Source organism: Scyliorhinus torazame, chromosome 15 (genome assembly GCF_047496885.1).
Source record: "Scyliorhinus torazame isolate Kashiwa2021f chromosome 15, sScyTor2.1, whole genome shotgun sequence".
NCBI classification, from domain to species: domain Eukaryota; kingdom Metazoa; phylum Chordata; class Chondrichthyes; order Carcharhiniformes; family Scyliorhinidae; genus Scyliorhinus; species Scyliorhinus torazame.
In genome coordinates this window covers 152,212,639-152,228,866 of record NC_092721.1, presented here as the reverse complement: position 1 = coordinate 152,228,866, position 16,228 = coordinate 152,212,639, and the positions used below count along the sequence as shown (strand labels likewise).

The 16,228-nt window shown below is 45.3% G+C and overlaps 1 protein-coding gene across 1 annotated transcript in view; it reads left to right on the top strand.

The window, feature by feature from the left end:
- Window positions 1-11,670, top strand: part of flt1 (fms related receptor tyrosine kinase 1) — a 315,859-nt gene extending 304,189 nt beyond the window's left edge. The window contains exon 30 of the mRNA XM_072476946.1: window positions 10,944-11,670. Within this exon, the coding sequence (XP_072333047.1) occupies window positions 10,944-10,956 (13 nt within the window). The 3' untranslated portion in view covers window positions 10,957-11,670. The remainder of the gene's footprint in view (window positions 1-10,943) is intronic.
- Window positions 11,671-16,228: the final 4,558 nt, after the last annotated feature.

Sequence of the window (16,228 nt, the reverse complement as noted above, 5' to 3'; positions counted from 1 at the left end):
CCCGGAGCCCGCCCGCGCCGCCTTGTCCCGCCGGTAAGGTAGGTGATTTAATTTACGCCGGCGGGACAGGCATTTTAGCGGTGGGACTTCGGCCCATCCGGGCCGGAGAATCGAGCGGGGGGGGGCCCGCCAACCGGCGCGGCGCGATTATCGCCCCCGCCGAATATCCGGTGCCGGAGACTTCGGCAACCGGCGGGAGCGGGATTCACGCCAGCCCCTGGCCATTCTCCGACCCGGCGGGGGGTCGGAGAATCTCGCCCCCGGAGTCCCCAACCGCTCCTCATGTGACAAGCTCTTCATTCTAGGGATCACTCTTGTGAACATCCTCTAGACCCTTTCCAAGGTCAGCACATCCTTCCTGAGATACAGGGCCCAGAACTGCTTACAATACTCCAAATGGAGTCTGAACAGAGCCTTATATAGCCTCAGAAATACATCCCTGCTGTTGTATTGCAGCCCTCGCGACATGATTGCTAACATTGCATTGCCTTCCTAACTGCTGACTGAACCTGCACATTAACCTTAAGGTTAAACTAGGACTCCTAAGTCCCTTTGTGCTTCTGATTCCCTAAGCCTTTTCCCATTTAGAAAATAGTTTATGCCTAAATTCCTCTTTCCAAAGTGCATAACCTCACACTTTTCCACATTGTATTCCATTTGCCACTTCTTTGCCCACTCTCCGAGCCTTTTCAAATCCTTCTGCAGCCCCCCTGCATCCTCAATACTACTTGTCCCTCTGCAAATCTTTGTATCATCTGCAAATTTATCAACAATGCCCTCAGTTCCTTCTTCCAGATCATTAATGTATATTGTGAAAAGTTGTGGTCCCAGCACAGACCCCTGAGGCACACCACTAGTCACGAGCTGCCATCCTGAAAAATACCCCTTTAATCCCCAGTCTCTGCCTTCTGCCAGTCAGCCAATCCTCTATCCATGCCAGTTTCTTATCCTTAACACCATGGGCTCTTAACTTATGTAACAGCCTCCTATGTGGCACCTTGTCAAAGGACTTCTGGAAATCTAAGTAGATCACGTCCACTGCTTCTCCTTTGACTAATTTCCTTGATACCTCCTCAAAGATCTCTAACAGATTTGTCAGACTTGACCTCTCCTTGACAAAGCCGTGCTGACTCAGTCTTATTTTATCATGCACTTCCAAGTACTCCGCAATCTCATCTTTAATAATGGGCCTAAAATCTTACCAACTACCAAAGTCAGGTTAATTGGCCTACAATTTCCCATCTTCTGCCTCCCTCTCTTCTTAAACAGTGGTGTTACATTAGCCATTTTCCAATCCTCTGGGACCCTCCCTGCCCCCAGTGATGACTGAAAAATCACCACCAATTTCCTCAGCTATCTCTTTTAGAATCCAGTCCAGGTGATTTATTTACCTTCAGACCTTTCAGTTTCCCCAGAACCTTCTCCTTAGTGATGGCCACTACACTCACCCCTGCCGCCTGATTCTCCTGAAGGTCTGGTATTCCACTGGTGTCTTCCACCGTGAAGACTGATGCCAAGTAACTATTCAATTCCTCTGCCATTTCTTTTTTTCCTATTACTACTTCTCCAGCCTAATTTTCCTGTGGTCCAAAGTCTATTCTTGCCTGTCTCTTACCATTCATATATAGAAAAAATCTCTTGCTATCTTCTTTTACATTACTAGTTAGCTAATACTCATATTTCATCTTCTCCCCCTCCCCTTATTGCTTTTTTAGTTGCTCTCTGCTCGCTTTTAAAGGCTTCCCAATCCTCTGGCTTCCCAGTAATCCTCGCCACCTTGTATGCTTTTTCTTTGATTTATGCTGTCCTTGACTTTCCTCATCAGTCATGGATGCCTCGCCCTCCCCTTAGCATGTTTATTCCTCCTTGGGATGAATTTCTGTTGTGCCTCCCGAATAACCCCAAGAAACTCCATCATTGCTGTTCCACTGTCTTCCTTGCTAGGCTCCTCTTTCAATCAACTCTGTCCACAACATCGTACTAATTAATGACAGTAACCCAAGCGGGAATCGAACCTGGGACGCAATGTGCGCAACAAGCTCATTTACCTTGTTCCGTATACTGCGCGTGTTTATGTACAACACCTTCAGTCCTGCATTGACCTTGTCATATTTATCCCCTTTTTTTTCTCTCCCTGAAGTTAGATTCATGCCACCTTCTAAACTCTCTGTTCTATTACGTGATCTGGAAACTTTACTAACCTCTCCTGAGCCCTCGGCCCCTGTAACTAGTTTGAAGTTCCCGTCATTAACAAGCACTTCTACCTTCTCCTTTAAATTGGATTTTCTAATTCTCCATACAACTGAACAACACCACCCCCCCCCCCCCCCCCCCCACCCCTATTGACCCTGTGCCAATTAACCCGTGGCTCAGGTAGTAATCCAGAGATTATTACTTTTTTGTTTCTACTTTTTAATTTAGCTTTGGTTCCGCTTTTAAATTTTAAAACTACATTTTCTTTCACATGTATGTAATCAAAAATGTACATGGCTAATATAGCACTGATGTGTAAAAACCTAAATGTTATTCCTCACAACTAGTTTAAAATGGGGAATGGGCAACTTTATATGTTGTTGAAACTTGTATTATATTTAATAAAAATAAGTTGTGAGATTTGTGAACTGACAAAATTAAGCTTAGTGTTGTATATTCTTCATTTAATAATAATCTTTATTATTGTCACAAGTAGGCTTACATTAACACTGCAATGAAGTTACTGTGAAAATCCCCTAGTCGCCACATTCCGGCACCTGTTCGGGTACACAGAGGTAGAATTCAGAATGTCCAAATCACCTAACAGCACATCTGTCAGGACTTGTGGGAGGAAACCGGAGCACCCGGAGGAAACCCATGCAGACACGGGGAGAATGTGCAGAATCCACACAGACAGTGACCCAAGCCAGGTATCGAACCTGGGACCCTGGAGCTGTGAAGCAACTGTGCTACTGTGCTGCCCATAATGATACAATAATGACAGAAATTTAATATGAGCTCATTAATTGGTGTGCTAAAATTAACACTAATTTAATTAAATAGATTGAATAGCAATAGTATTCAGTACTCCAAATCCAACTGTCCAAAAACCAGAATTATCCGAAAACAGGACATTCTTTTGTCAGCTCACAGAACATGGTGAATGGTGATTTAAAAAAACAATTTGAAGTTCTTTGAAATACAATACATGGTTATATGGGTGCCTATCTAAGTCACATCTTTGAAATCATTGTAACCACTGAATAGTATTTTTGACATCATCACTCTGAAACCTGGGTATCAAATATGGGAATTAAGTACAAGGAACTCGCCAAGAATATATGGTGAGTTAATACAGGTATCCTGGAGGGATTGCCAACCTCGGAAACAAAGATGGAACAACCTCAAACCAGTTCAGAAAATTGAAATTAAAATGCTTGGGCGAAATTCTCCATAAGCGGCGCGATGTCCGCCGACCGGCGCCAAAAACGTCGCAAATCAGTCCGACATCGCGCCGCCCCAAAGGTGCGGAAGTCTCCGCATCTTGAGGGGCCGAGCCCTCACCTTGAGAGGCTAGGCCCGTGCAGGACTGATTTTCGCCCCGCCAGCTGGCGCGGAAATGATATTGCCGGGTGGCGCACTCGCGGGAGCGTCAGCGGTCGCTCACGGCATCCCCGCGCATGCGCAGTGGAGCGGGTCTCTTCCGCCTCCGCCATGGTGGAGACCGTGGCGAAGACGGAAGGGAAAGAGTGCCCCCACGGCACAGGCCCGCCCGCGGATCGGTGGGCCGCGATCACGGGCCAGGCCACCGTGGGGGCCCCCCCGGGGCCAAATAGTCCCGTGCCCCCCCCCAGGACCCCGGAGCCCGCCCGCGCCGCCTTGTCCCGCCGGTAAGAGAGGTGGTTTAATCCACGCCGGCGGGACAGGCATTCTAGCAGCAGGACTTCGGCCCATCCGGGCTGGAGAATCGCCGGGGGGGGGGGCCCGCCAACCGGCGCGGCGTGATTCCCGCCCCCGCCGAATCTCCGGTGCGGGAGAATTTGGCAAACGGCGGGGGCGGGATTCACGCCAGCCGCCGGCGATTCTCTGACCCGGCGGGGGGTCAGAGAATCTCGGCCCTTATCTTTATCAGCTGCCTGTTCTAATCTGATCTGTCAGGTAATCCAAAATCTGGGAAAATCTGAAATCTGGCATTGTCTAGGTCCCAAGGGTGTCAGATTTGGACAGCGGACTTGCATTCATTTGGTGTACTGATTTCAGAGTTTTAGGTCATTTTCATATGGGCATTAAAATAACTCTCCAGTCTATAATGCATTGGAGAATATTTCATCTAAATTTATCTTTTTAAAGCGAGAAAATTATTTAGGAATCAATGTAAATTTAGATTACATCAATGTGAGCTGCTAAGAATTTCATTAAAGTGTTCAAATCAGAATTCAAATTATGCATTATTCATATTTTTAGCATCTGATCTAGTGGCTCTGGCATAAACAAATTTAAAACGCACAGCGGCTGGTGCAATCACAGAATTGCTACAATCAAATCACTAGTTCTGTGATTACTGTCGAAAAACTTGACATAAAAATCAATACTAGGTGACAATGCCTTTGCAATAACTTTATTTGAATAGAAACGTTAGCATTTATTAGGACACTCAGACTTCCAATACTTTTATAATGTAAACAGCTGCTGGAGTTGGAGAATACAGTCAAGTGAGAGAGCCATACCACTTTAAGTTACGTATAGCGGGAAACACTTCAAATCACTCATGATTCAAGGACTTTGCTGTGCCAAGCATTGGAAAATTACACAAAAGAATGCTACAGTTTTGAATTTAGATGCCAACAGATAGCTAGGAAGAGGCAAATATAGATACCCAGATTTGAGGGGCTATTTTAAATGTGGTAAAATCGTTTTTTTCCAGCAAATATAGCTCCAAAACAATTTTGTATTAAGTAATTTTATGTCATACCCAAGCATATTTGCTGCTGTCTTTTAATATGTATTCTTGCTCAAAGTAGAATTTCAAAAGACTCCTAAATGTGCTTTGATTTGCTGGCTAATCTTACAGAACAACTCAACAAAGTGAATAGGATAAAGCAAATAGCATTTTCATGGTATCCTATATTCCTAATACATTCTTGGTGGGGGAGGGAGGAACAGAGGGAAATCCAAAGCTATGTTAAGTTACATTTTTAAACGAGTCATTCTATAAAATAAAAGCATAAAATCTTTTTATAATAAAAAAAAGCTCTGAACTATAGGCATTATACGTAGTGGGTTGAGAAACCCCCGGGGGTGATAGTTATTCATTGTGATTTTTTGTTTCGGAAATTCCTGTTTCTTTTTATCCCATTCGAGTGTGACACTTTGGCCTGGATTTTCATCTCGGGCTTGGGAAATGTGAGATGGCCCCTTCCTGATATCTGAAATCCTTTCCCGCTGTATTGCTTATCTCTGAGAGACATGGGAACACATTGTGCAAACTGATGCAGTGCAGGAGGAGTGTGGGTATGGAGGTGGGCAGATTAGAAGCGCCGCCTCATTCTCTGGGCAGCTCTCAACATTGTTATTGTACTCCCCAATCCTCTCCCCTACCTTTCCCCCCACTCACATCACATACCCCTCATAATCACCATTACCCCCTCTATGCCCCCCAGGAATCATCCATAACCACTCATCCTGTATCCAATATAGGCAGACTTCAGGAGGCATGTTTTGAAATAGACATGAAAAAATAAACTTCAAACACTCTAATTTCATTCAAACACACTATATATGGAGAAAATAAGCTGTCATTCATAAAAGCCATTCAAAATATTTAAATGCCTCTATTGATCAATCTGTTGAAAAAACAGGTATTCATTTACCACATCAAAGATAGATAACCCTTCAATAACCTGTTAAAGCTGTCAGTCAAGCTGTGAACACAGCCCACTTGCTGAGATAAGTGGTGCTGGAGATTTTGAAACTTAGTAAATTATTCATAATAGCCTCAGCTATCAAAACAAGCCCTTCAAAGTAAATAATGAAACTATTGAAACAAAGGTGTTTGTGCAGTGTGTCCAGGAAGCTTTTCTAACACAGTATGTAGATTGTCCAATCAGAGGAGGGGCAATATTGGATTTAGTACTGGGTAATGAACCAGGGCAAGTGATAGATTTGTTAGTGGGGGAGCATTTTGGAGATAGTGACCACAATTCTGTGACTTTCACTTTAGTAATGGAGAGGGATAGGTACATGCAACAGGGCAAGGTTTACAATTGGGGGAAGGGTAAATACGATGTTGTCAGACAAGAATTGAAGTGCATAAGTTGGGAACATAGGCTGGCAGGGAAGGACACAAGTGAAATGTGGAACTTGTTCAAGGAACGTGTCCTTGATATGTATGTCCCTGTCAGGCAGGGAAGAGATGGTCGAGTGAGGGAACCATGGTTGACAAGAGAGGTTGAATGTCTTGTTAAGAGGAAAAAGGTGACTTATGTAAGGCTGAGGAAACAAGGTTCAGACAGGGCATTGGAGGGATACAAGATAGCCAGGAGGGAACTGAAGAAAGGGATTAGGAGAGCTAAGAGAGGGCATGAACAATCTTTGGCGGGTAGGATCAAGGAAAACCCCAAGGCCTTTTACACATATGTGAGAAATATGAGAATGACTAGAGCGAGGGTAGGTCCGATCAAGGACAGTAGCGGGAGATTGTGTATTGAGTCTGAAGAGATAGGAGAGGTCTTGAATGAGTACTTTTCTTCTGTATTTACAAATGAGAGGGGCGATATTGTTGGAGAGGACAGTGTGAAACAGATTGGTAAGCTCGAGGAAATACTTGTTAGGAAGGAAGATGTGTTGGGCATTTTGAAAAACTTGAGGGTAGACAAGTCCCCCGGGCCTGACGGGATATATCCAAGGATTCTATGGGAAGCAAGAGATGAAATTGCAGAGCCGTTGGCAATTATCTTTTCGTCCTCACTGTCAACAGGGGTGGTACCAGGGGATTGGAGAGTGGCGAATGTCGTGCCCCTGTTCAAAAAAGGAACTAGGGATAACCCTGGGAATTACAGGCCAGTTAGTCTTACTTCGGTGGTAGGCAAAGTAATGGAAAGGGTACTGAAGGATAGGATTTCTGAGCATCTGGAAAGACACTGCTTGATTAGGGATAGTCAGCACGGATTTGTGAGGGGTAGGTCTTGCCTTACAAATCTTATTGAATTCTTTGAGGAGGTGACCAAGCATGTGGATGAAGGTAAAGCAGCGGATGTAGTGTACATGGATTTTAGTAAGGCATTTGATAAAGTTCCCCATGGAAGGCTTCTGCACAAAGTAAGGAGGCATGGGATAGTGGGAAATTTGGCCAGTTGGATAACGAACTGGCTAACCGATAGAAGTCAGAGAGTGGTGGTGGATGGCAAATATTCAGCCTGGATCCCAGTTACCAGTGGTGTACTGCAGGGATCAGTTCTGGGTCCTCTGCTGTTTGTGATTTTCATTAATGACTTGGATGAGGGAGTTGAAGGGTGGGTCAGTAAATTTGCAGACGATACGAAGATTGGTGGAGTTGTGGATAGTAAGGAGGGCTGTTGTCGGCTGCAAAGAGACATAGATAGGATGCAGAGCTGGGCTGAGAAGTGGCAGATGGAGTTTAACCCTGAAAAGTGTGAGGTTGTCCATTTTGGAAGGACAAATATGAATGCGGAATACAGGGTTAACGGTAGAGTTCTTGGCATTGTGGAGGAGCAGAGAGACCTTGGGGTCTATGTTCATACATCTTTGAAAGTTGCCACTCAAGTGGATAGAGCTGTGAAGAAGGCCTATGGTGTGCTCGCGTTCATTAACAGAGGGATTGAATTTAAGAGCCATGAGGTAATGATGCAGCTGTACAAAACTTTGGTAAGGCCACATTTGGAGTACTGTGTACAGTTCTGGTCGCCTCATTTTAGGAAGGATGTGGAAGCTCTGGAAAAGGTGCAAAGAAGATTTACCAGGATGTTGCCTGGAATGGAGAGTAGGTCTTACGAGGAAAGGTTGAGGGTGCTAGGCCTTTTCTCATTAGAGCGGAGAAGGATGAGGGGCGACTTGATAGAGGTTTATAAGATGATCAGGGGAATAGATAGAGTAGACAGTCAGAGACTTTTTCCCCAGGTGGAACACACCATTACAAGGGGACATAAATTTAAGGTGGAAGATATAGGAGGGATATCAGAGGTAGGTTCTTTACCCAGAGAGTAGTGGGGGCATGGAATGCACTGCCTGTGGAAGTAGTTGAGTCGGAAACATTAGGGACCTTCAAGCAGCTGTTGGATAGGTACATGGATTACGGGAAAATGATATAGTGTAGATTTATTTGTTCTTAAGGGCAGCACGGTAGCATTGTGGATAGCACAATTGCTTCACAGATCCATGGTCCCAGGTTCGATTCTGGCTTGGGTCATTGTCTGTGCGGAGTCTGCACGTCCTCCCCGTGTCTGCGTGGGTTTCCTCCGGGTGCTCCGGTTTCCTCCCACAGTTCAAAGATGTGCGGGTTAGGTGAATTGGCCAATGATAAATTGCCCTTAATGTCCAAATTGCCCTTGGTGTTGGGTGGAGGTGTTGAGTTTGGGTAGGGTGCTCTTTCCAAGAGCTGGTGCAGACTCAAAGGGCCGAATGGCCTCCTTCTGCACTGTAAATTCAATGATAATCTATGATTAATCTAGGACAAAGGTTCAGCACAACATCGTGGGCCGAAGGGCCTGTTCTGTGCTATATTTTCTATGTTCTATGTAAAACAGAAGACCTTTTTAAGCCACAGCAGATGTTCTCACAATCAAACAGTCTAGCAGTAAATGGCTGCATTTTCTTTCTCTGAAGGACAGCTGAAGTTTTATTTTCAATCTAAAGGGGTTTTGAACATTTAAATTACTTTGATAATTCCACTAGAGGTCATGAACATTGTTTTCTTCAGTTTTTAATGAATTATAGCACTATTACCACCGTGGAAAGTACTCTAATGCATCTCAACATTTAAACAATGCTAATGTCCAACATATGTTTTCCGGGAATAGCCCTATGATGAGCCACTGCAGTAGAAAAACATTTGCATCACAATACATCATCTGAGAATTACATTTGAAGTTATCAAAAGAGTTAACACCTATCAGCATTCCCCAGGGGTCATGAACTCTCCAATGTGGCACATTTGTTTAAGGCTTCCAGCACACAAAAATAGCAGAGGGGAAGGAAACTTAAATTTCCTGTAAGGGTCACAATGGCAACTGTGTCCTCAGAAGAAGTGCATGTGGGGTCGCAACTCAAGGCCTTCGTCACCCGTAAAAGGCCACACAAAAATAGAGCGGGATCAGGAAGGCACTGGAAATTTGAATTTACTGCAAATGTTCTAAGGTTTTCCCAACTCTATTCCTGCGTCCATCACTAGACAAAAATCCGGCCTCTCATGTAGCCAAGTAATCGACTTCCTCACCTAACCCAATGTCCCTATTGAAGCTGAAACTAGGAGTTGCAACAATCTATTTCTGATTTTGGCTACCATTGTGCCCAACATCCATTTGGAGCCATTCTGCAGTGATAAGGCTAAAATCAACAGTTGGTTGGGGATGGCGGAAATCCTCCTTTTGCTTTCTCCTACATTATGTTCTATATGTTGGTGCTCCAAGATATTTCTTTTACAAATTTAGAAATCCCATCAAAGCATTATTCTACCTTATCCAGAATTCGCTGGAAGGGAAAAATGGCAGAGAATTTATTACGTTTGCTGCGCAATGCATTGTTGTGGAAATGGGATCACATAGAAATGGTGGTTTGCGTGCTTTTAGGCCGGAATGTGGCGACCAGGGGCTTTTCACAGTAACTTCATTGAAGACTACTTGTGACAATAAGCTATTATTATTATTCATTATTCAGGACCTTTTAAAACAAGATTGAAAAGTATATTAAAAAATGTACTTAAAAGTAAATATGGAACAATGCCGAGGGATTCAGTAAGTGTAGCATCAATATCCGTTGAGTGGAGATGCGGCCAGTTGAGTGGATGCTGAGCAAACAATAATTCTGAGATTTCAGAAGTGGGCAGGCAAAGTCATTTTTCTGAGATTGCATTTAATTAATAAGGATTTGAGTGTACAAACGTGAAATCAAGTCTTGCACATACACTGTTTCTCCTATGAGCAAATGCACCATGCATTTTGCACAAGAAAAAAATCTCCGTTTGGGAGACTAAGTTCCTACGTTGGTGTGAAAACGGTGGTGTATTACGCCAGGAAAACTGCCGCAAAACGGCCACTGACTTCCTGCTCCTGGGGGGGGGCTAGCAGGGAGGCAGCAGAGAGCTCCCAGCTCTGGCTGCCGATACAGCCTGGAGCATTGCCAGGCCCGTGACCGCGTATGCGCACAGCTTCATGGCAGACTCAGTCCGCAGACCTGGACCGCAAAAATAGTACCCCGCTTCGGCCCCTTGTGCGTCCCGGACTGTCCCCCACAGTGCCCCAGGCACCGAATGAAGCCTCCCTGCCCGTGGAACAGCCGCCCTCTGACTGTGGCGGCACCGGACTGAGTCAGGGTAAACAATTGAATTCAAAGAAACCCCCAACACACCAGTACGTTTCTCCATAAAATCTTAAAATTTAAGTTTTGACTTGTTTAACCACTGACCATTAGGTGCAACATGTTTTAAGTGACTACAATGAAGGAAGCCGTTCAATTTTTAACTTGACTCATGTGATAAAAATGCAATAAAAGAAATGAAATAACATTGTTTTCTGCTGCACCTGAAAATGTGCACACAATATTTATACACTTCTGAAGAAGTGCAACTGAAGGAAACCAATATTTGAGAGAGGAGACATGGTCAGAGATTATTTTGTTCAGCATGTTTGATGGAGGATACAAAAGATCCAAGAGACTCAGGTGCACACTATTGTAATTGAATGAGTAACTCAGTAACCTCCAAAATACTGTGCTTTAATATAACTAATTTGCTTTAGATTCGGGGTCTAAATGGGCACAAATGCAAAGGAAATTCCAGGTCATCGTCTGGATCCGTTGAGTTGGTTAATGAAGTGGGACGTCCAGTTCGCGTACACAAGTTTTGAACCATTTAAGTTGCAGCAGTCTGCACTGTAAAATGTTGTTAAATGTGTTGTTTCCATTTTGAGCAAATATGTATAAACAAGATAGCCTTAGTTATTGCAACCTTATTGTTTTCAGTGTATGTCTAAGCTCATGCGCAAGAATATTTACATTAATTTTTTTTTGCCCAAGGTGATTACACTGAGTCGATGTTTGGAATCTATGTACACTGCAACACACATTAGATAAATCCAAACCCCCAGCCTACACTCATGGAATACTTATTCACAAATTGCATAAGATGTTTCAGCACATCTATCCTATTGTTCATTGTTAATATCAATTATGAAACTGGATTCACTTGCAACATTCTTTCTGTAGGCCCAGGACTGGGAAAAAAACACTACATGAGAATTGTGCAATATTGCTGGGCAGTACATTCAATAGAACTGTGTACAGATCTTTATATACTGTATTTAGCAACTCACTGTTCAGACCCTAAACTGACTGAAATTTCTCTGGTTGTGCACAGTTTATCCTGAATGAAGGGGAAGTGAATTCTGCAACCGTCTTTTCTTGGAACTCATTCTGTTGTTCGAAATGTATTTCTATATGAAATAATAAAAATTGTTTTATGACCTCCATGCCATTGCATCATTTTTGTGCTAAGGATTGCACTAACAACAAACTTAAGAATATCAGTCAGGCTTGCAATGTAGCTCATTTAGACTTGCTGGAAGCTACATATATTCATATGCAAGGACCTGCCTCTGCAGGCAAAAGGAACATATCCAGATATTGTACCTTTTTAGAATTGGGGATAATAACTCCCTGGTTCATTTGCCACTGCAGTGTCTCAACAAAGCAGAGTTGGCATGTCAACCAATCAGCACCCCTTTTCTCATGCAGTGTAAATTGTTGTTCCCTTTGTGTCTAACCTGATGAGTGTAAGATGAAAAGCTTCGACAGCAGGTCTCTTTTTTCAGCAATACTCATTTTTCTTAGTTGAGTCAGAAATCTCATTGGTTCTGTGTGCTGCAGTGCATGAACAGTACAAACAAGAAACATAGGAGAGTGAAAATAGAGTTAATGCTTTGAGTCCGTCTGAAGAAAAGTCACACAGACAAGAAAGGTTAACTCTATTTTCTCTCTTCACAGACGCTGCCTGACCTGCTGAGTTTTTTTTCAGCATTTTCTGTTTTTGTTTTAGATTCTAGCATCCGTGGTATTTTGCTTTCAAGCAATAAGCCACGCTTTATTTTGGAAAATGTCAAGCTCCAGAATGATCGTCTGACCTTTGGAGAAATGCATACCTGTTGCACTAGCACTGACCTGAAAGGTTGTCTTTTTGAGCACCTTCTGAAGAAACCTGGGCAATGCGAATACACAGATGGAAATAGGTTGACAAGGTAAAGTGCGTGGAAGCTAAGGCTAAAAGAGACTGGATGCATTAGCTAGATCAGATGGAAAGTTGACATGGAGATTTAATGTCTCCTTGCATTACTTTACTAATGATTAGCAAAAGGCAGTAATTAGATTGGGATTAGGGATTAGATTTACCCGGTGTTTCTGTATGTAAGACATACTTGGGCAATCTTTAAAACTGCTCATGTAATTAGAAGAGCTCAGTATGGTGCACAGGCCTTAAACTCTATTGTTAGGATGTTTTCCGCTCCTGGGCCTTTGTTGTGTCACCTGCTTCTGAATGAACCACGAAGAAGGATTATCTCTCAGTACTTTTGGAAATGTCTGCAGGCAGCCTAGTGTAGTCAAGTGTTTGTAACTTATTCCAAGATATGCCACTGCTGCTCCGGGCAAGCCTTCCTACATTTTGCATAGAACCTAGCTTGATGGAGACCAAGTAATGAGTGGCATACCAGGCCATGAGTTTACAGAGTATAATTCAACACTATCACTGCAGAGGGCTCTCAGTGACTGCCTCATGCTTTGGCCAGCTATACCTCTGTTGATTCAGTCCAAACACAGCTTGGAGGTAATGCTTCATTACAAGAGGGTAGCCAGGGAAAGGGTTGGCCCACTGAAGGATAGGCAAGGGAATCTATGTGTGGAGCCAGAGGAAATGGGCGAGGTACTAAATGAATACTTTGGATCAGTATTCACCAAAGAGAAGGAATTGGTAGATGTTGAGTCTGGAGAAGGGTGTGTAGATAGCCTGGGTCACATTGAGATCCAAAAAGACGAGGTGTTGGGCGTCTTAAAAAATATTAAGGTAGATAAGTCCCCAGGGCCTGATGGGATCTACCCCAGAATACTGAAGGAGGCTGGAGAGGAAATAGCTGAGGCCTTGACAGAAATCTTTGGATCCTCACTGTCTTCAGGTGATGTCCCGGAGGACTGGAGAATAGCCAACGTTGTTCCTCTGTTTAAGAAGGGTATCAAGGATAATCCAGGGAACTACAGGCCGGTGAGCCTTACTTCAGTGGTAGGGAAATTACTGGAGAGAATTCTTCGAGACAGGATCTACTCCCATTTGGAAGCAAATGGACGTATTAGTAAGAGGCAGCATGGTTTTGTGAAGGGGAGGTCGTGTCTCACTAACTTGATAGAGTTTTTCGAGGAGGTCACAAAGATGATTGATGCAGGTAGGGCAGTGGATGTTGGCTATATGGACTTCAGTAAGGCCTTTGACAAGGTCCGTCATGGTAGACTAGTACAAAAGGTGAAGTCACACGGGATCAGGGGTGAGCTGGCAAGGTGGATACAGAACTGGCTAGGTCATAGAAGGCAGAGAGTAGCAATGGAAGGAAGCTTTTCTAATTGGAGGGCTGTGACCAGTGGTGTTCCGCAGGGTTCAGAGCTGGGACCTTTGCTGTTTGTAATATATATAAATGATTTGGAGGAAAATATAACTGGTCTGATTAGTAAGTTTGCAGACGACACAAAGGTTAGTGGAATTGCGGATAGCGATGAAGACTGTCAGAGGATACAGCAGGATTTAGATTGTTTGGAGACTTGGGCGGAGAGATGGCAGATGGTGTTTAATCCGGAAAAATGTGAGGTAATGCATTTTGGAAGGTCTAATACAGGTAGGGAATATACAGTGAATGGTAGAACCCTCAAGAGTATTGAAAGTCAGAGAGATTTAGGTGTACAGGTCCACAGGTCACTGAAAGGGGCAACACAGGTGGAGAAGGTAGTCAAGAAGGCATACGGCATGCTTGCCTTCATTGGCCGGAGCATTGAGTATAAGAATTGGCAAGTCATGTTGCAGCTGTATAGAACCTTAGTTAGGCCACACTTGGAGTATAGTGTTCAATTCTGGTCGCCACACTATCAGAAGGAGGTGAAGGCTTTAGAGAGGGTGCAGAAGAGATTTACCAGAATGTTGCCTGGTATGGAGGGCATTAGCTATGAGGAACGGTTGACTAAACTCGGTTTGTTCTCACTGGAACGACGGAGGTTGAGGGGCGACCTGATAGAGGTCTACAATATTATGAGGGGCATAGACAGAGTGGATAGTCAGAGGCTTTTCCCCAGGGTAGAGGGGTCAATTACTAGGGGGCATAGGTTTAAGGTGAGAGGGGCAAGGTTTAGAGTAGATGTACGAGGCAAGTTTTTTACACAGAGGGTAGTGGGTGCCTGGAACTCGCTACCGGAGGAGGTGGTGGAAGCAGGGACGATAGTGACATTTAAGGGGCATCTTGACAAATACATGAATAGGATGGGAATAGAGGGATACGGACCCAGGAAGTGTAGAAGATTGTAGTTTAGTCGGGCAGCATGGTCGGCACGGGCTTGGAGGGCCGAAGGGCCTGTTCCTTTGCTGTACATTTCTTTGTTCTTTGTTCTACACAATGTAGGATGACATTCTTGGGGATCAGATTTTGACTGTGTAGTGCTCATGGTTTCAGCAACTGGATCACCCCAGAGAGAATCACTGTGGTAGTATGTATTAGGGGTCGTGTGGGACTGGAAGCCCTAATGTCATTGGCTGACAGATCCCGGGTCCTGGTTGGCCGTTGACCTCTAGCTCCGCCTTGAAGGCGGAGTATAAGAAGCCGGAGTCCTCCCCTGCAGGCCATTCTACTATCGAGCTGCGGGGGAACAGACACGCTTAATAAAGCCTCATCGACTTCACTCTATTCGTCTAATGGAGTCTTTGTGCGCTACAATTTATTAAGCGTGCCTAAAAAGGGCTATGGAGCTCAGGATCATCCCGGAATGCCTGAGGATCAGCCCCCACGCAGTGAACGCGGCAGCAGCCTTCAAGCACTGCAGACTTGTTTTGAGGCCTACCGCAGAACGGCCACCGGCCGGGTCACAGAAGACCAAAAACTACAGGTCCTGCACTCAAGGGTAAGCACGGAGATTTTCTCCCTCATTGAAGACGCGGAGGATTTCCAGACGGCGTTCGCAGCACTGAAAAGTCTCTACGTCCGCCCAGTTAACCAAATCTACGCTCGCTATCAGCTCGCGACGAGACGGCAAAGTCCCGGAGAATCGATGGACGAATTCTACGCCGCGCTGCTGATTTTGGGACGAGCCTGCAGCTGCCCTTCGGTGAACGCAAATGAACACACGGACATGTTAATGCGCGATGCTTTTGTGGCAGGTATTAATTCCTCCCAAATCCGCCAAAGACTTCTAGAAAAAGAGTCGCTAGGACTCTCAGAGGCACGGGCCCTAGCAGCCTCTCTCGACGTGGCCGTGCGTAATACCAGCGCCTACGGCCCCGACCGCGCGGCAGCCCATTGGGCTCCGTACGTACCCGTCGCGACAAACCCACCCCCCCCCTGGACACCCCACAGGCTTGAGCGGTCCAAACGCCAAGTCGCACCGGGGGCGCCCGCTGCTATTTCTGCGGCCAGGCGAAACACCCCCGGCAGCGCTGCCCGGCCCGCGCAGCAATCTGCAAGAGCTGCGGGAAAAAGGGCCATTTCGCGGTTGTGTGCCAGTCCCGCGAGGTCGCCGCTGTCCCGGGAGACCAGGGTGCCCTGCAAGCCGCTTACGCTCCCCAACCCCCCCCCAGTGCCCCATGTACAACCCGCAGGCGCAGCCGCTCTTGGTCCCGACCACCGCGGTCCCGGGAGAACAGGGAGCCCTGCACGCCGCTTACGCTCCCCAACACCCCCCCCCGTCCCCACGTATGACCCGCCGGCGCTACCAATTTGGGTCCCGACCACCGCTGTCCCCAGAGATGAGGGAGCCCCGCGCGGTCCTAACGCTCCCAACCCCCCCA